This window comes from Lissotriton helveticus, chromosome 3_1 (genome assembly GCF_964261635.1).
Source record: "Lissotriton helveticus chromosome 3_1, aLisHel1.1, whole genome shotgun sequence".
Lineage (NCBI taxonomy): Eukaryota > Metazoa > Chordata > Amphibia > Caudata > Salamandridae > Lissotriton > Lissotriton helveticus.
The window spans coordinates 120,523,709-120,550,653 of record NC_136061.1 but is presented as its reverse complement, the minus strand read 5'-3'; the positions used below and the strand labels follow the sequence as shown (position 1 = coordinate 120,550,653).

Below are 26,945 nucleotides of genomic sequence, written 5' to 3'. Positions count from 1 at the left end.
GTATTTTTGAGAGCTCATTCAGGTCAGGTGCAGTGACACCACTACATTATAGAAATCAGTCTGAGATGAATTGTTACTTTCTGAGACGTGTGAATTTCTCAGCTTTGGTAGCTTTGGATGGATAGCTATGCATGTTGCTGGTAAGCCAGGGTGTGCACTCTGAAAGCTCTGCACGTTCACTTGTGGAACACTGGTACACGTAAGGTGCAAAAGAGGGGCATTGTTAATCCTCTGTAGATGTGCTACTAGTACTTTAGAATGGGTTATCAGGTGCACAGTGCTGCACGACTTCCAAAATTCACTATTGTGTTTAAACTGGAAATGTGGGGCATGGAGAAAAATATTTGGCTAGGATTACAAACTCTGGACAAGCAGGGAATGATCCAGGTTTATCTGGTTTCCAATTGTGCAAGCCAGCTGCTAGATGGGATATACCGCTCTCCCATTTTACATCAAAGATCACTGCTTTGTCACATACATGCACCAGTGGACAACATGGCTACTAGCAGCGGGCGCCTTATCTTACCTTTCTTTTTCTTTTCTTGCAGATGCTAGGCAATATCAGTCAAAAAGCATTGGCAAAGCCAATAGATCAACAAGGTGAGACCTATCGGCTTTGCCAATGCTTGTTCAGGTGTGTTGCAATTTAAAGTGTACAGGGCTCCCAGGACTCAAGGTTGAACTAAGAAGTGAATAATTAAGCTTTCATGTATGGTCAGTGGAGACTCTGGATCAGTCTATTCTCCGTTTGGGCACCCCTGGAATGCAGGAGACCAGGAAGACCTCTCTCACTGATCCACAACCAGCCAGTAGAATTGCGGCATGAGAGTCCCCCAGAATCTTGGCATCGAAAAGGGATGTGGTGCTGTCCCCGTATGGACCATCACAATCTTGGCAAGACTACTGAGTAGAAGATTGGTGAGGCTGGGAGATTTCTTTAAGCTCTCTAGTGTTGTGACCTCGATTTCCAGAACAATTGCTACACTTCTATTCAGCCAATTCATGCTCCCCATGTGCCTTCACACCTCGCTCATTAAAGGATCCCTGCTTTATATTCTCACGTACAGCTAAATACACACACACAGTAGCTCTGCCAGTGTATACAAATCCTAAACAGTAACCAGAACTTCTTCCTTAGAGTCCACCACAATACTCTGCCAATGCAGAGCAGAACTAAACACGCAGCAGCTCCATAAACTTTAGGAGCTGATCAGACTTTTTTGGGCTGCCTAGTCTTAACCAGAGAGTGGAGGGACCTTGTGATGCGCACCTGCAGTCTGATGAAGTGCACCAAGCAGTCTTATAATGCGCACTAGCAGTCCCTCAGAACATTACCGCATGGAGAGAAACACTTCACGCTGGTCAAAGGTTCACAAGGAAACAAAGGATGGATAACATAGGACTATGAATGGGACAAGACAGAAAAAGTTACTTACCCGTAACAATCAGTTTTGCAGATTGTAGTTCAGTAGTCTCATGCCCACATAGTACACACACTCCTGCCATCTAGTGCTGGTTCAGAAGGTTACAAGTCGTTTTTTCTTCAGAGAACGAGTTTCCGTTTTGAGATAACTCCTCATCCTCCCTCTGAGAGCCACAATGCAGAACATCTCAGGCTCCTTTTAAGATTCCCCTTGAATACTGGGAGGGAGAAGGGTCAATGTGAATCTGCAGCACTAGAAGCCGCAAACTGATCGGTACCGGTATCTTTTGCAGCAAGTGTAGCCCTGAATCATATGCATTGGACAGAATGAAAAGCAGTGCCTCTGTGAGTGGGAATGGAAGAGGTTTTTATTTTTTATTTTATTTTTTATTTATTTATTTTCAAGAGTTTTATATAGCGCTGGCTAGACCCGGAGGTATCAGAGCGCTTTACATGTGCATCAGATCATAGTTACAGGTTACATCATAACAAAGGTTACATAGTTCTTAGAGCATGGCCACATAGTTACTGGTAAGGTCAAGATAAACAATAAGCACAAATAAGTAAGGGGAAAAGCAGGCAAGGTGAGATATTCAGGGGAGGGGGGGTTGGAGCAGGGGAAGTAGACAGATAATGAAGGTGGGAAAGAGGAGGGTAGGCTGAGAGACACAGCATGGGAAGAGGAGGGGAAGGGTGACGGGTACACAAACCGGTAGACGAGTCAGGGGAAACGTCCAAAGTCCAGTAAGTTGTGATCCCAGTGGAAGTGGTATCACTACCCTATCTCTGTTGCGAGAGGCTCCCTTTGCGCAGTGGACTCTCTCAGAGAGGTCTCTGAGACTCCAAGGCCTACATTCTGGCTCCTTCCCCAGAAAGGGGAGAGGGAGTGCTTTGGCAAGGGGTGCCATACCATACCTCAAGTGTGAGTGGCTCCCTTGGCGCAGTGGACTTACTCAGCGGGTTCTCTGAGTCTCCAGAGTATAACTATTGGATCTTTCCCCAACAAGGGGAGAAGGAGTGCTTAGTCAAAGGGCACACAGGACAGGGGGTAGGCAGAGTAACAGGCATGGGGAGAGAATTCGGGGGAGAGGGGATCGGAGCTAGGGACGAGACAATGAGGAGAGACGAAAAGAAGTCTGTCTAAAGACCGACTGGGTAGGTGACGACCAAGGAGGGAATCCACGGCCCATCTCCCCTATAGCTAAACGAAGTAGCTCCATCGGGCGTCAGACAAAATAGTTCAGTCTCAATACATTCAGCGAGGAGGGAAGGAGAGACAAAAATAGAGGGCGGATGAGGTAGGAGACTGCCGGAGAGACGAAAGGAAGTGCAACAATGTGGTTCAACAATATATAGGAAAAGATCAAACAAGTAAATGTTATATCAAACAGTCAGAAATACATTGGGGGAGGAGAGAGAGGAGCGAGAAAGTAGACGGGGAGGGGAGGAGGGAAAGTGAGGTTGGCTAGACCCAAAGGTATCAGAGCACTATACATGAGGATCAACAATGTATCAGACAAGATCAACAATTACACAATGCATCAAAAATAATAGGCAACAAATTAGGAGAGGAGAGAAAGGAGAGAGTAAAGCATTGGAGGGGGTGGGGGAGGTGGGAAAGGGAGGAAAAGGAGAAAAGACAACAAGGAGAGACAAGAGGAAGTCTGTCTAAAGACCGACTGGGTAGGTGACGACCAAGGAGGGAATCCACGGTCCATCTCCCCTATAGCTAAGCCATGTAGCTCCATCGGGCATCAGAGAAAATAGTTCAGTCTCAATACTTAGAGAGAGAGGGAAGGAGAGACATAAATGGAGGGAGGATGTGGGAAGAGACGACAGGAGAGATGCAAGGAAGTCTGGCTAAAGACCGACTGGGTAGGTGACGTCCAAGGAGGGAAATCCCCGACCTGTCTCCCCTATAGCTAAACTAGGTAGCTCCATCGGGCATCAGAACAAAATAGCTATATCTCAATTGACGAGGGAAAAGTCGTAGATAAACAGGGTGGGGGCCAGGACAGGTGAGGGGAGAGGTCATTAGCAGGAAAGTGGAGAAGAGTAGAGCGGGGAGGGGTAGCGGATGGACGGGCCACACAGGCGCACACGGGTAGATGGAGGATCGCCATAAATCAGGAGGATGAAGAGGGCAGGTCAAATGAACAGGGCTAAGCGAATTACAGTTGCGGGAGTCCAACAGGGGAAGTGGGTAGTAGAGCCCCCGGAAAACGCTGCTAGTTCGGTGTAAGTTTCCTTTTTTTTTTTCTTTTCAGGCGCCCTCTTGAAAATGATCACGCAGCTAACAGGCAATGAACAGCGCCCCCAGTAGAGTTACTCAATTTTCATTTTCCTCACATGTCCGCCATTTTAAAGTCAGATATTGAACTGCGATGAGGAAACAGATAATTTGAGCAGTCCCACTCTAAAAAGATCTTAACAGATTGCCAGGCTGCAATATCCAAAATTGAACACGCTCTTATCTCACATTAAACAGCACGCTTGGACTCGAGAGATGATTTTCATCATATACAAATCGCCGCCATTTTGGGGTCAGGCTGAAGTATAAAAAAGCTCGCCACTATCAGGGGCATAGCTTGGTACTCGATCCAGCATGCGCAGGATGTCTGCCTCAGATTTGGGTGTTTGCTGCTATTTCAGGGGCCCTTCAAACGTTATACGGCCACAATAGATCGCAGGATAGTAGGAAGTCAATTAGCGCCTATGTCCTTAAGGCGCCGCCATCTTAAAGTCAGGCAGGTGGGCTGTGAGGCAGCGTTGTCGGGTGTGCACCTCGTAGGGGAGCAGGCAGCGCTCACTGATGATCGCGCTGGTGGTTGCAAGCGTGCGAGCTGGAGAAGGGAAGCTGAAGTCCTGTGGGGCCGTCTTCCACTGACATCCGCAGGGTCTGGGGCTCAAGGCCGATCGGCAGCCGCCCATCTTAGCTCGCGGTCTCAAGAGCTTCCCGAGGCCGGGCCGAGGACGCTCCCGCGGGTGAAGAGTCAGGTAAGCACCTTCCAATAACGCGCTAAAGATTCTGCTGCAGGATGCTGCCAATTTCAGCCCTTGGGGCTCCGGGGGACCAACGCTGGCAGCTCCCGAAGTGTGTGCCGAACGGGAGCGGGCTCAGGCGCCTCCCGCGCGCACTGCTATCAATTAATCAATTGAGGTGTGTAAAGTCATTCCCCTGTGCTTCTTGGTGTGGGTAAATGTCCATACAATTGCTTCGTGAATGTGTGGCTAGCAGACCAAATGTCAACTAGAGGTATATTGCCTAGAAAGCCATGGTGGCACCTTTTTTAGGTCTGGCCTGACAGGTCATTTGCCGCCTGATCTTATGTGATCAACCTAAGATAAGTGGTTTCAGGAGTACCTCAGAAATTAGCTTTTGCTACGCCCATTTGTTGGTTCACAAGCATACATGTATTTGCCCGTAAATTGTGTGATTCCACAGAAAATGCTTACACTTCACACAAGAGTGATCATTTTGTGTGTTTACCCAGCTGCATGAGCCAGCAACAGTTTGTCTGGCTAGAGAAGGCTCAGTAACGCAAATAAATGCAATTTTACAATACGTAGAAGCCTGAGCTTTTGGAGAACCCCATCCCCCTTCCCTCCACCTCCCTTGTAACGCTGCTAAAGTGTCTTAGAATAGTAGATACTTTATGGTGTTTGTTTTTCTCTGCCAGCAGCAGAGATCTCCTTCTATCATTAAATCGACAGTGACATTATGTGTTTGAGAGCAGTACAGATGCCCTGGGCTATACAAATCTACATGTGTTTTTAGGTCTGCCTACACAGCACAGCTGTCACTGTACTTTATGTAATCAACAAAACTGAGTTTTCAGAGTACTGCTGAGAGAGGGGCTTAGCCTTCACCCACATGTTTGTTTCACTGAGTAGAGTGTTTGATTGGACCGAAGTTGTGTGCTGCCACTTAAAACAGTGTTCGTATGGCACGGTTTGGTTTGTAGCAAAGTTTATACCCAATGCCGCAGGGCTGAGGCGGCAAGCCAATGATCATGGCTACATGCCTGATTAATATGAATGTTATGAATAAGGCAGCGGGTCCGTTGTACTTATTGTGAGAGGCATTTGCTAAAGCCTACATATAGGTATTTTGTTCTATGGAACCTCACAGATTAAAGTAGTGGGCAAGGATTTAGGTGTTGGTTGCCCCTCTTAAATACCATGGATACAGAAGATTTGTGCTGTGAGAATCCTTGCTAGGCCCTCTTGGGAGAGATGGTATTTGCTTAGCCACCTCTAATTTTGCATACCTTTCTAATTTTATGACTGTTTGCCTGATAACTTCCTGGTTGAAAGCTTGTGCTCAAAACAGTAAGCCTTTTTGTTACACTGAATCTCGCAGATTAACGAAGCAAGCAAGGGTTTTGTTGACACACCCAAACAAACTAGTGTTAGAAGGTTTGCACAATGGTAAACCTTAATAGGCTCTATTAGCAGGGATTTTATATTGTTTTGACAACTGTAATTTTGCATATATTTCTAATGTTATTACTGTATATCTGCTGGTTGCCTTGTGGGATAGCTTAAGAACAACACAATAGGTCTGAGTTGGTTATGGTGACATTGATTAAAGTTATTGGCTTGTTTAGTATGAAACGTTATGAGAAAGGCAGTAGGCCTGACATATTGAATGTGAAAAGCATATGCTAATGTTTAGAGGCAGTTAAGGGTGGATTGTTATGACTATATTAACACGTACAGATAGATATTTTGCTACATGAAATATTACAGAATACCTTTGTATGGAAGGATGTTGGTGTCGCTCTCTGACAAAACCCAGTGGTCAAAGAGTACCAGTGTAATAATTCTTGCTAGAAACTCTTCAGTTAGCTTGACAGGCTTAGTTGTCTGCCATGATCTTGCAATAGAACAATCATTAAATGATGCATCCATCACATTTATCAATATATAGCCAATGAAATATATAGATGGCCTTTGGTTCATCCTTCTTCTGCCATTGGCCTGTCTGTCTCTTAAGTTCTGCTTTCATCAATAACAGAGTACTGCATGGAAAAACAGTTCATTCCACATAAATCACTGGCTGTCTTGCCTAGTGAATGATGGACGTTTCTGATCAGATGTTCACACCTACCTGAAAATGAGTGTGCTTTACCTACTGATGGTAACCGACACCACAGTGGAGCTGGTTACTGAGGCAAGAGCGACAGTGACACAGATGATCCTTCAAAACCCCATGACGAATAATCAATCACTAAACAGGGAAGTGATGGACGATCAATCACCCAACAGACAAGTGGCAATGATACAGCAAGAAGACAACAACATCTCCCAAGTTACTTGCCCAGTACTACCAAATGATGAAATACCATCAAGGACGACAAGGATACAACGAGATTCAATTATTAATTTATCTGATTACACTATGACAGAAGCAGAGTTAGACATTCTATCGAGAGGCTTATCATATGTGCCAACAGCCATACCAGATTCTTTCCAGGTGAGATTGGAACTCCAAAGATTCTTCCGGAAGATCAGATTGAAGTATTTTTTTTGCCAAGAATATCTATACCCCAACAATGGCAGCAACTCCCTTTAGACCACCATCCACATTTACACCAGCCTCATTCATGATGAGCGACAGAATATTGGCATTCGAGAAAGTAGTTCTGAAAGACACTATGCATTTGTTGGAGGAACGGACATACATTAATTATAACACGAGTAAAGATGAGAAAAAGGCACTCCATGAACTTGCCAAAAATGACGCTATAGTGATAAAGGCGGCGGATAAAGGAGGGGCAATAGTGGTACAAAATACACTTGATTATGTTAAAGAAATTGAGCAACAGCTACAAGTAGAGGATAGCTACCGCAAGATTTCGATGGATCCGACTTCAGAGATCAGAGTACTCATAGAAGAAACCACACTGGCAGCAGTTGCGGAAGGCTTCTTAAGCCAACAAGAATGTGATTTCCTTAATCAACAAGAACCTAGGACACCAACGATATATACTTTACCTAAAGTACATAAAAGACTTGAGAACCCCCTTGGCAGACCCATAGTGTCGGGGTGCGGGTCAATCCTCGAACCCTTGAATCAGTTTATTGATCACTTTTTGCAACCTTGGGTACCAACCACCAAGTCATAGGTGCGGGACAGCATGCATATCATCCAACTACTTGAGGGCCAACCCTTTGATGGTGGGAAACAAATACTGGTCACTCTTGATGTATCCTCCTTGCATCGATTCCCCAAGATGGAGCGATTGAGGTAATCAGAACCACACTGAATAAAAGGAGCAGACCGCACTGGATTCCAACGGAATTTTTGGTTAACCTTTTGGAGATAGCGATGAGGAGGAATTACTTTGTGTTCAGAAGACAATTTTATTACCAATGTAAAGGGGTAGCCATGGGCGCAACATATGCCCCGTGTCTGGCGAACATCTTCATGGACAGATACGAGGAGGAACATCTTTATGACCTCGCAAATCCTTTTCTTGGCAAAATCGATGTGTGGAAACGATACATCGATGATGTCCTAATGATCTGGTCAGGGGACGAAAATGAATTGAATGAATTTTGGTCTTGGCTTAATAACAGGAACAAGGACATCCAGTTCACGATGGCCCAAAGCAGGGAATCTATCGACTTCCTGGACTTGACTTTTAAAGCAGAAGATGGGTTGCTATATAGCGATCTATATCGAAAGCCCATGGAGAGGAACACCACTCATGTATGGTTCCCACCACCCAAGGAATTTGAGAGATAACTTGCCCTATGGGCAATACCTTAGGTTAAGGAGGAACTGCTCCAAGTGAAAAGACTTCTTTCGAGAAGCGGAGGATCTAACAAGATTGAGAAGCCGGGGTTACCCCTCTGGCATATTAAAACGTGCCAAAAAATGTGCATGGTACCAACCAAGAGCTGAACTATTGGAAACAAAAGAAAAACCTAAGGAATGTAGTGGCATAGTATGCGTCACCACGTACAATACTAAAAGTAACGATATAAAGAAGATCGTAAAGAAGTATTGGAACTTGGTCTCCGGTGAACTGCAAATGACACAGCAACCCTTATTTGCCTTCAAAAGGGGAAAGAACGTAAAACACACTGTGGTTAAAGCCTATTTGGAACCCCCGAAAAGCCCTGATTTGAGAAATCTACTGAACCTTCCACCTCTGACTGGCCACCGCAAATGCGGCAGTTGCAAGGCCTGCGACTCTTGCCAAGAAGGATCAAGCTTTACCTACAACACAAGAACATATGAACTTAAACAATTCACTAATTGCAATAGTGCAGAGGTCATTTATGCCATCACCTGCCCCTGTACCCTAATCTACATAGGCCAGACAAAACAGAAGGTCAAAATGCGGGTACTTCAGCATATGAGCAGAATCAGGTGTAACACTGTAGGAGCACCACTGGTTGAACATTTAAAAAAAAAAACAACCACACCTGAAGATGTTAGGTGGCGCGTGCTAGAGAGAGTAGTATCTAGCGCCAGAGGTGGGTCCATCTCGAGATCCCTTAATTATAAGGAGTGCAGATGGATACACCTCTTGAATGCAGTACAGGGCGGACTGAATGAAAGGGAGGAGACTGCTAAACAAATGGGGCAATTGTAATCACCTAACCACTCTCTACTCTCCTTATTCAGGTTAGATAATAATGTTATCTATCTAGGTGCCCTTTCTGCATTTGAGTTCTGAATTGTTATTATGAGTCCTACTACCCAAGTGATCACAAATGTATGATTTGTATTACATTCAATCTGTGTGAAGTAAGATTTTTAACTACTATGATGTTCTTTCCACACTAGGTATATAAATCTGCATTTTTATTATGAATTCCATAACCTAAGAAATCACTAATGTATGACTTATGTTACAATTTCAAACATATCAATGACTTATGCTGGATCCACTGATGTATGATTGACACTGTATAACTGTTTATTCAATACAGCCTGGAGGCTTTTACTATGGTGACTCATTGTTAACACACGGATCCAAGTATGTAATGTCACTTACGAAATAGATGTATGTTTATTACTTCCCCTTCGAGCACACCATGACATAGAAGTGAGATGAGAGTCAGTATAGACAAGACGGGCTGGCACAATTAACAATGGGTGTAAGCGCCTAATCACCATCCAGTAACGTGGACCATGATAGTGTCCCAGTGAATGAACCAATTATGCAATGCCTCTTACTAAATGGATAGCTAGCCATTACAGTACATGCAGGTCTTCTCTTTGATCGCACTATGTCATAGAGGGCTTTTTCATTTGAGTCCTAATGCATAGGTCGGGACGGCTCATCTAATCAGAGTTGGAAGAATTCGATCACCGTCTACTAACGGTGATTATGAGCCCGCCCCACTGACGAGCACGTTCCTTACGCTCGTGATACAACTGAGTTGCTAGGCAACAAGGACTTACGTCATTGCGTCCTCGAAGAAACATCAAAATACCCGTAGACGCCGGTAATCACTTCCGTGAATCGCCGGCGGTGCAGCAATGCAGTACATGGAGGAATTTATTGCCCTGTGTACAACGCCCTTGTAAGAGTCAATACGATAGATCAGACACCAGGTGAGATTCGGGACTATACACCGAGCACAGCTCGCTAATAGAATCGGCTGTTTTTATCTCACAATACGATGTCTTTTAGAGAGTGCACTAATAGTTTCCTGTGCCTCTCTTTACAGGTCGCCCAAGTCATTGTGGCTGAGTCTTAGATGAGGAACGTCCCGACAAACTATCGAAGTCAGATAGGGGATAGAGATATTGAATTGTTAGGGTGAGTTTTGCTCCTTTAACAATTTTCAGTACATATACCTTGGTTAATTATCCTTGACAAATCGAACTCATTACGCCTCAATTGAATTTCACAGAGCCATGTGTTCTTGAAGCCGGACGGCTCTACTAGATGGGTGAATCTTTCTAATACCCACGTGAATCATAATTCTAGAATACCCCATAGGCGAGTGTATGGTCAATGAAAGTACCCACACATTTTAATTAATTTTAATATCTCACGCAAATCCTGTCCTGATGGCCTTTTCCTTTGACCAACAGGCGCACTTTTATTACCCCACACCCATTGTCCTGAAGAAGACCCGCCCTAGACCCAGAAGTAAGGCGTTGAAGGGTTGAAACGTCGACGTGATTACCATCAACGGACTAGTTTTTAAACATTCAGTTCTCAAGGCCAAGTGGAGTGGCGTGCTGAATGCATTATAACTCACTATAGAAACTGGCCTGCCAAGTGTTTAGTAATAAAACATCACAAACCTTCTCCCTCCCTACTTGTCACTCACTGGTTGTATATAACTCACTTTTTCACAAGTACACCACATGTCACTTTGCATGCTTTGTATTTATATGCTCCGTTCTTTATGAATTATTGTTTGGATTGACTTATGTGTATAAAAAGCAAGGATCTTCATGAATATATCTTACACAGTGATTAAAAAGTATAATGTTACACTGTTTTTCCTTGTATGGGATTTGCTTTTTTTAGAATAGGGGTTATCTCATATTTCTATAAAATTATCCTCTGATTAAATTAAGGAAAGAGTGATATATAATTTGAAGCAATCAGTTGGCATGCCCGACAGAACCACTGTATTTACTAAAGTGTCGAGAAGGATTGTCCTGTCCTTTAGTTTTCAATTTCTCTCCTTTTAAGATACCACAGCTCTGTAGGCAGTGCTAAAGGGTCACTTGCTCACTGCTTGATTCATCTGCCATAGGCCTTATGACCACATCCACTAAATCAGCCAACCAATATGGAATCATGTTTTCGATAGTGTATCATGTAATTCTAAATTGAACAGGGTACCTGGACATGAAGTTAAGGCTGAGGTTATCTGCAAAGTTGTTGTCCACCCCTTGGAGCTGTCCACCAGCAAGGAAATATGATGGTGCTTGACCCAATGCAAAAATTTTCGTTCAAATCGTATTATTTATTTATTTTGTTTCGACAGTATAGGAGTAGAGTGCATTTCCCGACTATGTATGGAATACTTAGTCATCAGGCTTTTGTGAGAATGAAAACCACTTTGCAGTGAATGTGAAACAGAAAGCCTGAAGAGCTGGTTCAATAGCCATAAGTTCTAAAATAAGATGATGTTGTGTGTACCACTTATCCCTGAATCGTAAAGTCTAGCATGTGGACTCCTCAACCAGTAGGAAGACGTGCACTGATTGATACTTGAAGTAATGGTCAAGAAACAATATATCTAGTAATAAGTTATTTGGGTTTCCCAAGTGTAGCTTGTGCTGAAAACGAATAGTTTTCTTACCTGTCGGTGTAGTTTTGCAGCTTGAAGATCTTTCTGGATTCACTATGCTGTGCATTATTCCGCGGTCTTGTGGTTGGGTCCGGATTCGTAGTCTTTTCTTTGTTTTTTTTTTTTTTTTTTTCTTAGCCCAGGTGGGCGTCGGCGTCACACCCCCTTGGGTGTATTTCCGGTGACGTCGGCATGCTTCCTGCGGAAGCTCCCACTCTTGGGCGCCATCTTCGGGTTCTTTTTTTCCGTGTTTCTTTCGTTTCCGAAGTAATGGCAATGTTCTAATTAGTTGGTATTTTACCGCTCTGTACTTCTTAAATATCCTTTCTTATGTTAACCACCTCTTCTCTCTCCAGCCTCATCTTTCTGGCGGAGGTGGGTGGGTTCGCTAGTGAATCCAGAAAGATCTTCAAGCTGCAAAACTACACCGACAGGTAAGAAAACTATTCGTTTTGCAGCGTGAATCTTTCTGGATTCACTATGCTGTGCATAGATTTTGTAGCGGTTTCTCATTTCTGTGGCGGTTGGGTGGAAGATGAGCGTTGGGTATTGAATATGTGCTGTAGCACCTTCTGTCCAACTTGAGCTTCCTTGTTCATCTGTATGTCCACACAGTAGTGCTTCGTGAACGTGTGCACCGAAGCCCATGTTGCCGCCAGGCATATGTCTTGTATGGGTGTGTTAGCCAGGAAGGCTATTGTAGCGCCCTTTTTCCTAGTGGAGTGGGCACGTGTCCCCTCTGCTAGCTCTTGTCCTGCCCGCTTGTGGCAGAGTTGGATTGTCTGTGCGATCCATCGTGCAATGGTCTTTTTGGTTACTGCTTTTCCCATGTAACTGTTGGCGAATGACACGAAGAACTGTTTTGTCTTCCTGTGTCCCTTCGTCCTTTCGATGTAGTGCATGACTGCCCTTCTGGCGTCCAGGGTGTGCAGAGCTCGCTCTGCCGCAGTTGTTGGTTTTTGGAAAAAACTCGGTATCTGTATAGACTGGTTCATGTGAAATTTAGATACCACCTTCGGCATGAAGTTTGGGTCAGTCCTCATCACAACCCTGTCATTATGTATTTGTATGTAGGGTTCTTGTAGCGTCAGAGCCTGAAGCTCGCTTACTCTGCGTAGGGACGTTATTGCAACCAGGAAAGCTGTTTTCATAGTTAGCATCTTTAAGGACGCCTTGTGGAGCGGTTCAAAGGGCTCTTTCATGAGTTCCGTTAGGACTATGTTCAAGTTCCATGCCGGTGGCGGCACCCGCTTGGGCGGTGCGATCCTTTTCGCCCCTTCTAGGAATCTCTTCACCACCTGTGATGTGAAGAAACTCCTGCATGTTTCACCCCTTGTGTAGGCAACTATTGCTGCTAAGTGAACCCTCAAGGAGGATGAGCTAAGGTTCTTCTCTAGCAAGTGCGTCAGGTACTTTAGCACTGTGGAGTCCCTCTTCATTTTATTGTGAAGCCTTTCTTGTCTACACCATATTGTGAACCTCTTCCATTTCGCCACATATCACTTCCGAGTGCTAGGCCTTCTTGCCTCCCGCAGGACCTTCAGTGTACTTTCTGGCAACCTTAAATGTGCGAACTCTATGTCCTCAGGAGCCACGCTACTAGGCTCATGCTCTCTGGCTCTGGGTGCAGCACCTCTCCGTTCTGCATGGAGAGTAAGTCTTTCCTCCTGCTGAATCTGTGGGGTGCACACTGTGTCATCTCCATGATCTGCGAGTACCATGTCTGCCTCGCCCACTGTGGTGCGACCAGTATCAGTGTCATGTTGCTCGCTCTGCACTTGCTCAGTACTCTGTGCATCAGTGGTATCGGGGGAAAGGCGTAGGCAAATGTCCCTGACCAATCTATCCATAGGGCATTCCCCAGTGACCCCTCCTCGGGCTGCCTGGATGCGAAGTTTCGGCATTTTGCATTCTGGCGTGTGGCAAACAGGTCCACCGATGGAGTTCCCCATCTGTCGAATAGGTGCCTTGTCTCCTGAGCATTGAGCTCCCACTCGTGGGATGCTGAAGTCTGCCTGCTGAGCCAATCTGCTTGTATGTTGTCCTTCCCTGGCAGGTGTATGGCCAGCAGGTCTATCTTGAGAGGGATTGCCCACCTCCATATCTCCTGTGCTAGCGTTGAAAGCGGGGCTGACTGGGTGCCCCCCTGCTTGTTGATGTAGAACATCGCAGTGGTATTGTCTGTTTGTATCAACACCTTGTGATTGTACAGTCTTGTCTGGAAGGCTTTCAGTGCGAGGAAGATTGTCTTCAACTCTAAGTAATTGATGTGTTTTGTGGCATCCGTCGGTGTCCACAGTCCTCTCACCTTGAGCTCCTCCATGTGAGCGCCCCATCCCTTCAGGGATGCGTCTGTGGTGATGGTCACTGTTGGCGTTGGGGGCGTTAGAGGCTTTCCCCTTGCTATGTTCTCCATGGTCCACCATGTCATCTCCTTCTGCACTTCGTGCGTTACAACCACTAGATCCTCCCAACTGCCTGTAGCTTGTGACCATTGCTCCTGTAGCCATTCTTGAATGGGTCTCATGTGGAGTCGTACATTCGGTACCAGGTGGATGCATGATGCCATCATCCCCATGATCTTGCTCGCAGTCCTCACTGTCCGAGCTTGTCCCTTCCGGTAGAGGCGAGTTTCCTTCACCAGCGCCCTCGCCCTCTTCTCGCTGGGGAACACCTTGCCCTGTAAGGTGTTGATCTGTGCTCCCAGGAAGATCTTCACTTGTTCTGGCTCCATTGATGATTTCTTCCAATGGATGGAGAACCCCAGGTTTATGAGCGTGCTGGTCACTGTATGTGCGTGCAGCTTGCATTTCTGGTATGAGTTTGCTTTCACCAGCCATACGTGTATCCCTTGCCTTCTTAGGTGCGCTGCGACTGCTGCGAGGCACTTTATGAACACTCTTGGTGCCGATTTTAGACCGAAGGCCAGTGTCGTGAACTGGTAGTGGCTTTCTCCGACGGTGAACCTGAGCATGTGTTTGTGCTTTCTGTTCATTGGGATGTGCAGGTATGCGTCTTTGAGGTCTATAGTGACCATGAAGTCCCCGATCTGCAATTGTGGGAGCACCTCTTGCAGGGAGGTCATTTTGAATTTCTGCGTTCTTATGAATTTGTTCATGAATCTTAAATCGAGAATGGGTCTCATTGTCTCGTCTACTTTTGGTACCAGGAAGTACGTTGAGTATACTCCTGTGTTTCTTTCCTTGAAGGGTACCCGTTCTATGGCCTGCTTCTGCAGGAGTTCTTTTGCTTCTTCCTGAAGGCACTGTAGCTGTTTGCCTGCTAGTGGTTTCCTTTTTGGTTTTTTGCTTGTTGGCCTCCCCTCCAACTCTATGCAGTATCCGAATTGGATAATGTTGAGGATCCATTTGTCTGATGTGATTTCTCTCCACTCCTGGAGGTGGTATCGTAATCTTCCTCCCACTGGTGTCCTGTGGTCGTAGGTGTCTAGTTTGTCTTGACCCATCTGTACGTGCTGCCCCCTGGGTTCTTTTTTGCGGGCGGGCACACGGAGTTTTTTGAAGTCACTTGGAGGTGGGCTGCTGGCCCCCTCTTCTATTTTGCCCCCGTCCATTTCTCCCTCGAAAGGACTGGCCTCTTTGTTGGTACTGCCAGGGCTGCTTCTGATGACCCTGCTGAGTCTGCGAGTCTGCCTGGTGCATTTGCTGGAAAGCCTGGTGTGATGTACCTGGCTGGTTTCCGCCTCTCCCGCCGGGCCTCCGTGACGGGGTGCCCCTCTTGTTCCCTCTGAACTGCAATGCCCCCATGGATCTTGCTGTTTCGTTATCTTTCTTCAGTTGGCTGAGTTGTTCATCAACTGTTGGTCCGAAAAGCGTGCTGCCGTTGAACGGTGTGTTCAGGATGCTGTGTTGCACCTCCGGTTTGAAACCGGATATCCTGAGCCAGGCGTGCCTCCTTTCCGTGACGCCCATCATCATGAGCCTGCTGGCGGTGTCTTCCCCATCCAGGGCCGTCTTAAGGCAAGAATTTGCCGCATTCTTCCCCTCTTCAATCAGCTTTTCGGCTTTTTGCCTGGCATCCTGGGGCAAGTCCTTCACCAACTGCCCCAGTCCCTCCATGATTTGGTACATGTGCCTGTTTATCAGGGCGTTGGAATTAGCCATGCGCCAGTGGGTCGCGGCATTCCGTTCGATCCTTCTGCCCACCAGATCCATCCTTTTGCTCTCCTTATCCGGTGGTGGGCCCGAGGTAGTGGGTACGTTAGCCCTCCTCCTTGCTGTGGCCGTGATAATGGAGTCTGCGGAGACCGTGCCCTGAATGTAGGCCGGGTCCTTTGTGGCATGCTTGTACTTCTTCTCAGTTCTGGGAGTTACTGCCTTGCATGTTGCGGGCTCCCTGAAAGCTTCCTTCCCCTGAGCCAAGACGCTCTCGAGCATTGGAAGGAACTGGCTCCTCGTTTGTGTTGGGAGTAATGTTTCCAGAAGGAAGTCTGCTTTCTGCTTCTCTTCGTCGAGCTTGAGCTTGAAAGCTGCTGCGGCAGATTGTATCACCGAGTTGTAGGCCCCGATGTCGTCCGGCGGCGAGGGCCTCGAGGGGTAGGTGTCGACCACCTCCTCCGGGCTGTCGGTGTCGACATCGATGTAATCTACCTACTGAAGGTCAGAGGGTGCCGACTCAGTGTCTGTCCTGCCCTCATCTTCCTCCCCATAGCTGTAACTTTCGTAGGGATTCTCGTACTCCTCCTGGTCGTCGAGCACCTCGACGTCCTGGTCTTGCTCGGTGACTTCGGCGATCTCTTCTTCCTCCTCGACCACCTCCATCACTGGTGGCTTGGTCTTGTGAGGGATCGTGAAGGCTTTCATCTTTGCGTCGAAATCTTTCTTCCGCTGCATGATGTTCTCCATTTCTGCCTCGAGGCGCCTTCTTTTCTTTTCCATCTCGGCCGCGTGTTCCGCGTCGGATGGGTCGGCCGCTCTCTTCGACGGATGGCTCGTCGCCGTGCCTCTCGGAGTCGAAGTTTTCGACGTCGAACCGGATTTCGGGTCTCTGGTCGTCGTCGTCAGTTTCGGGTCTTTCTCCCTCGTCGATCGATCCTTTTCGGGGACGATTTTCGACGGTTTCTGCTGATCAGCAGCTCTCGGCGCCGGGGACTCCTTCTCGGAGGATCCGCTGGGCCTGGGAGTAGTCGCGGACGCCGCCTTTTTTGGCGTCGGCGCTTTCGGGGTCTTGCCCTCGATTTTTCTAGACTCAGAGTCTCTCGGGTTCTTGGGGGCCGAAGAGTCTCCTACCTTGTCAGAAGTCTTCGTGTAATCGGTCTCTACGACCGTGTAGCTGTCGTCTTCGGCGGCAGCGTTGTCTTCTTCCTCGGAGGACATCCCCAGCTCGTAGAGTGACGGAGTCGGGGCCTTCCCCTGCAGGGCGGCGTGTGCTACCCTCTGCCTCTCTCTCACACGAAGGGTCTTCGGGGTGAAGGCGGAACAGGCGTTGCAGTCTCCGCTCTCGTGGTCCACCGGTAGGCAAAGGTTGCATACCGGGTGCTGGTCCTTCTGCGCGTACTTGTGGTGGCAGTTACGGCAGAACTTGAACGGCGTGTTGTCCATCCTCTAGCGTCCAGGGCCTCTCTGGTCGCGTGTTCGTCGACGGTCGTCGAAGATCTCGATGGAAAACGCCTTATCCTTGCTTGTTTTTCGTCGGTGAAGTCCCCTGGAGTCTTCAGGTGACTTCTCCTCGTCTTTTCTGTATTTTCCTTCTTCTTTCTCCAAAAATGTCTGGAGCCCAAACGGGAACGATCCAGACCCGACCGCGGAAAAAAAGAATCTGAAGATGGCGCCCAAGAGTGGGAGCTTCCGCAGGAAGCATGCCGACGTCACCGGAAATACACCCAAGGGGGTGTGACGCCGACGCCCACCTGGGCTAAGAAAAAAAAAAAAAAAAACAAAGAAAAGACTACGAATCCGGACCCAACCACAAGACCGCGGAATAATGCACAGCATAGTGAATCCAGAAAGATTCACGCTGCAAAACTGGGTTCACCAACGACGGATCCTCCCAATCCCCAGTCGCTTGTGACAACTCCTAATCTTCAGTCACTTGTGAATGTTTGGACAGACAATATTCAAGTGCACCCAACTGTACACTAGCGTTCTGCACTAACGCAATACAAAAGACCATCACTGCCAGTAGATTCAGGATTCTTCTTACTGTCAGAGTATGAAACTCAGTATTTGGTTTGATTGGTGTATGTGAAACGGGTTAGGACGTTTGGTAGGAAACGTGGGTTGGTCCTCATGACTATCCTGACTTTGCGAATTTGCATGAATAGGGAGTGCTTGCAACTCGATTAATCTACGGGGAGATGCCATTGCTATTAGAAAGGCTGTTTTAAGTGTGAACATTTTACGGTGGTCTTGTGGAGTGGCTCAAAGGGCTTTTTTATCAGTCGGGTCCGCACTACATTTAGGTTCCATGTAGGTGTTGGGGCACTCCTTGGAGGGGCTATTCTTTTGGCCCCATCCAGAAATATTTTGTTCACTGGTGTAGTGAAGAAGCTTCTTCCTACGCATCTCCTTGTGTAGGCCACTAATGCTGCCGAATACACCTGTAATGTACATAGGTTAGCTTGCTATCTAGCAGGTGTGTGAGGTATCCAATAACAGTAGTGCCTCTAGTCCTGTCCTGAGAGAGGCCTTATCTACGGCACCACCTTGTGTTTCTCTCCCACTTGGCTGTGTAGCATTTTCTTGTTGTCGGTCTTCTTGCTTCTCTATGAACTGCCATTTCTTTTCTGGAAGTTCTAGGTGTCTGAACTCTGTACCTTTTGGAGACATGCTGTTAGACTCAGTGTTCTTGTTGCTGGGTGGTGAATCCTCCCCCTTTGCATGGACATCAGATCATGCAACACTGGTAGTCTCTGCACTTTGTTGTGTACAATCTCTATGAGGTCTGAAAACCAGGTAGGTCTTGTGCATTTTGGAGCGATGAGTATTAAAGTCATCTGCGACTGTCTGCACTTCTTGATTACTAATGGTAACAGTGGGATTGGGGGAAAGCTGGAGCAAATCTCCCTGACTAGTCTGTCGACAGTGCATTCCCTAGAGTGTGTCAATGTGGATGTCTGGCCGCTAAGGATTGGTATTTTATGCTTTCTGGCATGCAAAAAGCTCTATTTCTGGTGTCCCCCATCTTCTGAACACCTTCTAGATTACTGCCTGATTCAGTTTCCACTTGTGTGAGGTGGATGACTGTCTGCTCATCTTGCCCACCTCCACACTGTCTTTTCCTGGTAGATGTACTGTTGATATTAATTTGTTTCTGGATGGCCGATCTACAGATCTCTTGTGCTAGCCTCTAAAGGGCAAAGAATTATCAGCTAGATTCATCAAAGACCCGTTTTGCGAGTCTTTAATAGCGATTCATAAGTAATCGCTATTAAGGACTTGCAAAACGCGATTCATGTAGGAATTGCAAAAAAATATTGAGATTCCTACATGTTCCTTATTTGCGATTAGCAATTTGCTAATCGCAAATAAGGATGCGATTTCAAGGGTGCCAGGGGTGTCCAAAGGACACCCTGTAACACCCCTGAAATGCAACATTACACAGGTGTTGCGCACACACATGTCCAAAGGACATATGGGTGTGTAACATGCAACAGAGAATAATGCACTAAAGTGCTTTATTCTATTTTTTTGGCTATTTACCACGAGGTTTGACTTCGTGGTAAATAGCGGTCGTAAATTGCGAATTCGCAATTTTTAAATGTTTCATGAATAGCATTTAAGGAATCTCTAATAGAGATTCCTTAAATGGTAATCCTCGCATATTTGCGAATTCTTTAATAGCGATTTTTTCATTTGGGATGATGAATCCCAAATGCAAAAATTGCACTCGCAAAGGGCCAGATTCTCAGAATCTGGCCCTTTTGCGAGCGCATTTCGCTTGATGAATCTGGCTGTATGTTCCTCCTTGTTTGTTGAGGTAGAACATCATCGTTGTGTTGTCTGTTTGAATTTGTATTGATCTTCCCCACAGCTGGAAGGCAATGGTACAACAACGACAATCCAAAAGCCCAGCTGGAGTATTCTGAAGCACATACAATTCAGTAGAGGTAAAAAGTCAGTTTATTACATCTTGGTGTTTAAGAAATGATGTATGGTGGTAAAGTGTCTCAATGAATTGTCTGAGATGAATAGCATTTTTCAATAAATTGTTGAGAATGCATACACCTCCCAACCAAACTGTTTAGGTAGCCAAGCACAAGGACCATTCACAATTGCCTAAAATCTGAATATCACAAACTTTCCCAGAATCAAACCTGTGGAGATGAATAAATGCATAACGCCGAAAAGCACATTCGTTCTCAGAAACTTGGACAAACGTCCCTCACATCCCACACCACATGTAGTTGAGCCAGCCGGCAGAAAAAACACAGGCCACAAGATTATTGTTTTTTTTTTTAAATCCCACACTTAAGTGGAGGGTTACACTTCAATCCAACTCCATTTCTAAGTGCATGGATATGGCGACTACATTGGGCAGAACCTCAGGATCCATACAGAATACGACTTAGACCAACAGCTGCATGCATTGACTATGATTCCCAGAAACCTGCCAGCATGTGCAGATGACGGGATGACTCTGAAGTGTGGCGTCTGCGCTCTGCAGAATTGCCTAACCACAGCAGGCGAGGATTGGCAGGACTTCATTGGAATTCATGAACGCAATAAGCATAACCTTAATTTTTCAGCACATTCATGTTCTCTCCATATTAACCTATCAAGCTACTTAAAGACATTTACCCACTAAAGTTCATGAGAGATCGCGAGGGTAATCTGCACACGGTGACTGGAGTATGTGACTGTCCCCCTACCAACAATCTTTCCACTTCTTTCCCTACAGCACTAAAAGAAGCACTAACTGGTATGTCCTTCTCATTTTTCCCAAATGGTGTTTTCAATATTATATATGGATATAAGGTGAACTCTTAAATTCCCTTACCTCCAAGACTTTTCTGACTTTAAATCGACAATTTGGGCCACAAAGACCATCTCATTGTATTAATGTACCACAGAATGGAGAGCCAGGGAACAATTGGGTGCTACGTGGACTGTAAGGTTCCCTACACCAGTTATTACAACAGACACCTCCACTAAAGCTGGGCACTATAACCGTGCACTTATATGGGACTACAGCTATTGATTGAAGGCTTTTAAAAATGACTGAATGATTTCTACATCAAAGTAATTCGTATGTAAATCAGGATTTGTTTTTATGCCTTCTCTATATAATACTTAATGTGACTATATATGTTTTTCTGTATTTCTCTAAGTGTCACATCTTTTAAGGGCGATAATCACATCCACCTAAATGCTGCTATATTTAAAGGCAAGTATATTTTTTTTAAACTGTTAAAGCAAATATCAATCAACATGCTGAATTAAGTCTACGTGCTGAATGTACAATAAATTGAGAAAATGAAACTATAGTTAGTGAATGTACCACCTATAATGATCATTTGCCAGAAAGGAAGCAGGCTGGATGAAGAGGCAGCCAGAGGGTTGGACGTTTAGCACCACCTGTGATGTGCAGAAGTAACTAGATTCTTCATAACTATGTACATGCTTGGTGTTCTACATGGCATGACTGATATTTGAGCAATTATACTGTGGGCAGAGATTGCCTTCATATGGGATTAAATCTTGAGTGAGAGCTTGCTAAGGAATAAGAGGACTGAGGATTTTTGCAAGGATATACACAAAGCACAATGAGACAGACCCACGCGTTTTATATAAGCCAAAGAGGCTATGATGCTACCGACTGTGCGGCACACCAAGTTTGCAAAATGAGAACCACTAAGCAAGAAGAGATGGGTAGACTCAAATTCAAAGAACGCATTGTCATGAAATGCTTACGTGGCATACACTTCAGCAATTCCCTATCTGATCCTATGCCAGTGCTCATAATTGATGATAAATGGGGATACATACCACCCTGAAATGGCACAGCACCATGTAGTTGTCAGCTGCAGAGTGCCAGACGTATAGAGCCAGCCAGGCACCAACCCGTAGCTAGTATATTTTGTTTGAGTTCCTTACAAATATACAGGCCACTCTGGTGCCAAATATCAAAAGCTATGAAAACCCTGAAATAAATCCTCCATTCAGAAGCCCAGTTTGCCACCCAAAAGAATATCTCCTAGCATGTGCTGAACTGGAGGGCAATCTAGCACTGCCTCAAAGTATGAAGCCCTCCTGCTGCAGGCTATGCTATGCACACTTCCCTCTATTCTGCTTAAGATACACCACTTCTTCCATATTCACTACCTCAGAGGATACAAGGAGGCTTCATTTTAATGCTATGTGGAAGGGCTCGTTCACAAGCATGAAATGCCATGCTTTACCGCTGGGCTTGCTACTCGCAGTAGAGGCACATCAATATACTTTGTAAACACAGGTACTCTTAATGGTGGTACTGGCAGAGAGAGACCAGAATAATCAGGACAGCAAGCAGTGCATTTTCACATCACAGGTCACTGTTCATTGCTCAGTTTAATCACATTGTGTCTAACACATACCAAAGCAGACAGCTTCTCTCTACAAGGCCAGACCTACTACAGCAAGTATGTGAGGCATGTGCATTTACTGAAATACTCCTGTTACTGGGTCAAGTTCAGTGGTGGTTTTCATTTGACAAATCTATCAAACTATAGACCATTCTAGCCTGTAGATGGAGAATTTTTTAAAAGAGTGTACAAGATTGCATGCCCGAAAAAACTAGTTCGATATATATTTAATATCGAGGTATACCTTTATCTCTTGACTACAACAGAGGTGCAGCTGTGCAAAGAGTTGTAATGGTCAGATTGGGCAGCAACACACATGTGCATCAACTCGCCAATACCCAAATTATGCTGAACCTAGCTGCAATGACAAGTTCACCAATCCTGTAAGTAGCTCGCATCCATTACTACTGCTTCGAAAACCTGACACATGAAAACCATAGGCCCTAACAAAGATGTACATACGTACGACTTGTACCACATCGGTCTAGTGAGCCAAACATACAAATACAGCCTTGCACCTAACCGGGCAAGGCATCCCAGTATGCAAGCACCAGCTACTTCTAAATCTAACAATGTGGCACACCTGTGACAGCACAAAGCTGAGCAAATAGAGATACAAAATACAAACGATTTCCCTAGTATTATGGTGCATAAAGACCTATCCCTTGAGCATGTTTGAGAGCATGCTGGTTTTGTAGAGGTCTTTATTCAGAATATTGATTTAAAATCTTAGAAATGGCAAGTGAAGGAAAGAAAGTAACCTGGATTTTAAAAAAAGACTCCAAAATGGCAAGTACTCAAATGATGCCCCCTTACCTGTTCTCGTGTTGCTGCTGCTGCTGCTGCTGTTGGAGATTCGCTGGCTGACACCCTGTCTTTTTTCTTCCAGCAACAGGCGCACATCGGATGCTGCTTTGCTTCCGATCCTATGCCTGATGTTGCTGCTTGAAACACCGTCTGCCTTCATGGAGTTCCTGAAAGAAGCAAACAATGGAGATAAGACGAGGTTGACAGAACAAGCGAACATCTGCAGCAGACCCAGCCAGTTGGGATGGTTCCAATCTGCGGGATTAACTGTGGCAGATAGAACAATGAAGCCGGAATGCACCAAAAGTTCTGCTTCGTTGCCCTTCTTTCTCATAGGATACAGAAGCCTCAAGTTTAAATCCATTATTCATAGAATTCTTCAGGCATGACGAAAGAGATTGCCAAACGCCGCCCACTTGGAAATACTAGATGGGTGCTGCTCCTCCTGATCACTGTTTTTGGATAAAAGTTAGTGGCGTAAAGTAGAGTGGCGTGGAGTGTCAAAAAGTGGAGTGTTATAAAGTGGCGCAGAGTAGCTCAGAGTGGCATAGAGTGGGCTAGAGTTCAGTGACGTGGTGTTGTGGAGGGAGTTGTGCCGCAGAGTGGAAGGGTGTAGAGAGTAGTAGAGTGTTACAGTCGGTGGCGACAAGGTGAGCAGAGTGTCAGAGTGTCAGTGGAGTGACGCAGAGTGGAGTGCTGTAGAGGGTGTTGATTAGGGTGGAGAAGAGTGTGGTAAAGCAGAGTGGAGTAGATTGTTGTGGAGTGGCATGGAGTTAAGTAGTGAAGTAGAATGGAATGCAAAAGTGGAGTAGTGTGTTATAAAGCATCGTAGAGTGCAGTGGCACAGAGGGGAGAGGAGTGGAGTGGAGTAATGTGTCGTGGAGTAGAGTGGCGTAGAGGGAGTTGCGTGGAGCATTGTAGAGTGCTGTAGTGTAGTAGAGTGGAGTGTTCTGGAGTGGTATGTCGTGGAGTACAGTGTCAGAACGGAGTGTCGTGGAGCAGAGTGGAGTGCGGCAGAGTGGAGTGCGGCAGGGTGGAGTGCGGCAGGGTGGAGTGCGGCAGGGTGGAGTGCGGCAGGGTGGAGTGCGGCAGAGTGGAGTGCGGCAGAGTGGAGTGCGGCAGAGTGGAGTGCGGCAGAGTGGAGTGCGGCAGAGTGGAGTGCGGCAGAGTGGAGTGCGGCAGAGTGGAGTGCGGCAGAGTGGAGTGCGGCAGAGTGGAGTGCGGCAGAGTGGAGTGCGGCAGAGCGGAGTGCGGCAGAGCGGAGTGCGGCAGAGCGGAGTGCGGCAGAGCGGAGTGCGGCAGAGCGGAGGAGATGACTTGGAGTGACGTGGTGTAAAGTACAGAGTAAATTGGCATAGAGTGCTGTGGCATAAAGTACAGAGTAAATTGGCATAGAGTGCTGTGGCATAAAGTAGGGTGGTGTAGAGTGGAGTGCCGCAGTACAGAGAGGACTGGAGTAGAGTGGCACAGAGGTGAGTGGAGTGGAGCAGGGTAGAGTGGAGTGGTGCAGGGCAGTGTTCAGAGGTGTAGAGTCAAGTGAAGTGGCGTAGGGTGCAGAGTACATCAGTGAGTGGAGTGATGCACAGCAGAGTGGCATAGAGTGCAGTGGTATAAAGTGCATTGGCAGAGTGCGCAGTGGTAGAGAGTAAAGTCTTCCAGAGTAGAGTGCAGTGGTGTGGTGTGGTGCGGTGCGGTGCAGAGTATCTTTGTGTAGAGTAGAGTGGTGTATAAAGCAATGGTGCAGAGTAGAACAGAGTAACTTGGAGTGCAATGTAAAGTACAGAGTAAATTGGCATAAAGTGCAGTAGAGTATCCCCTCGTGGGCAGAGAGATTATTCTCTGGACATAGGCTTAAGTGCTCTAGTCAGCACAATATGCCCCAACCTATTAGCGGATAATGCATATCCTTATAGAAGACCCCTCACTCACCAACCTAGTTGGTGACATGCTTCTTCATCGGGGTCCCACCCCATAGGCCGAGTGCCTACAGGGTGTGCTGCGACACCTGACTACAGTGGAGCTGGTTAGTATTTTCTTTTACGTGTGCATAACGATCAAAAAAAGTGAGTTTAAAAAGGGCCACAACTACTCACTGCAAGTATTTATTCTTGAGTGCTTGAACCCTTGTTAAAAATGTGTGGCACCTGTGCCTAATTAGGTAGGCTTTGGTGTCAAAAGTAGTGTTTAAAAATAGCAAAGTGTGCTATGTGAGATGTGATATTTACAACGCTATTAGTTAAAAGATCTACATGTTTCAACCATTGTATATATTCATTGGTTTTCGTCAGGACCGTGTTATATTGAACTGGGTGGTCCGCACACGCTAAGGTGCGTCCTGCCCTAGTCCAAGTTAGAGTTCACAAATTGCGAACTTGTGTAAAATAGTGCGTTTTTCTTTTTAAGAAAAAAACCTGTAAAGAAACAGGAAAACAAAAGACAGGAAGGGGTCACATACCGGGGTAGACAATACACATGTACTACATTTAACACATATATTACTAGTCTTTACCCCATTCAAATCAATAGATGGGGTCATGCCAGCGTTTAGAATCAAACAATAGGATCCATCTATTGCGGTCACGCAACAGTGATTCAGTGTTTTTACCGGACTGTGCCTTTCAATAGAGAACCAGCGCCAAAAGATGAGGTGTCGGACTGGTATTGGCGTCTGGGAACATAATGTGAAAAAAGGGGGCGTACTATGGGAGAGTGATCTTAATGGTGCTGCGATGTGGATGGCTGCATAGGTTGTGAGCAGTCGTGGCGTCGCTATCGTGAATCGCGACTTGTTTTTAGCTTTTAGCTTACGCTTCGTTGTGGCACTACCGCTTCATGGGCACCAGCGTTTCCAAGACGGCAAGAGTCCGTCTCCTGAAAAATGATAGAGAACAGATGCCATGTGTGAGCTTACTGGCTGATCAGTTCGGGCGATTAGGTATAGCCTGCGGGATCGTGTAGTAAATCGTTCCCGCATTCAGGTCAGCCCAATGGTACTTACTTGCAGCTTCTGATCATCAGGCGGAAAACCTACTTGGTTCCGGCTGGAGGTGCCCCGAGGAATGCCCGGGTTATCCGTGGTTGCCGGTAAAGTAAACCCGTAGCGTTTCCTGGTTGGGCGTGGCCTCGTCACGTGGTCTCACCACGTGAGTTGTTACAGGCCAATCAAATCATTTGGAAGTGAAAGGTAGGCGGTGTCCTCCGTCCCCGGAAGCCGGTTCGAGGATTGTTTACATAGCCATGGAGATTGCGCTGGTTGTTTAAAATGGTATCGAGGCCTACCATGCAAGTTCTCAATATTGGTGGGAATTTACTAGGACAGAGGACAGAATCAGGATTGAAAACTACAGGGATTAGTTGCACAATATTTGTTGAGTAATCAATGGATAGCGCAATTGGCAGTTGAGGATAGCTGCTTAGTTTTACTGTACATATGGCTGATGGAGACAGGTCTTAAGTCATTACACTGTTCCACGGGATATTATCATTCAAGCCTGACTTGTGGGTGGAGAGTCTATAAACCCACCTCTGTTCTTTTTCGAATAATCGTTGAGTCAGGTTGGCTCCTGGTTTGACTTGTTCAATAATTGTCCATTGAAGGTCATCTGGTGTGTGACCTGCGGACAAAAAATGCTCGGTGAGTCTGGTATTAGCCTTTTTGCATCTGATAGTGCTTCTATGCTCTCCAATCCGTAACTTGATCTTCCTACTTGTCATTCCTACGTAATGTAGGTCACACGGGCATGTGAGTCTGTAGATGACATTTTCACTATTGCAGTTTGTCTGCCCTCTGATTGTCCAGATCTTATTTGGTTCCAACTGTAATGTTTTGGTATTCTTGGTGTACGGACAAACGCTGCAACTACCACATTTATAGTGGCCTGTCACCTTTGGTAAACCCCATAGGTTGGTTTG

At 46.1% G+C, this 26,945-nt stretch overlaps 1 protein-coding gene across 1 annotated transcript in view; it reads right to left on the bottom strand.

Annotated features, from left to right (window-relative positions):
• Nucleotides 1-26,945, bottom strand: part of NCBP3 (nuclear cap binding subunit 3) — a 309,425-nt gene that overhangs the window by 35,691 nt on the left and 246,789 nt on the right. Inside the window, exon 11 of the mRNA XM_078679347.1 lies at nt 23,043-23,200. Within this exon, the coding sequence (XP_078535473.1) occupies nt 23,043-23,200 (158 nt within the window). The remainder of the gene's footprint in view (nt 1-23,042; nt 23,201-26,945) is intronic.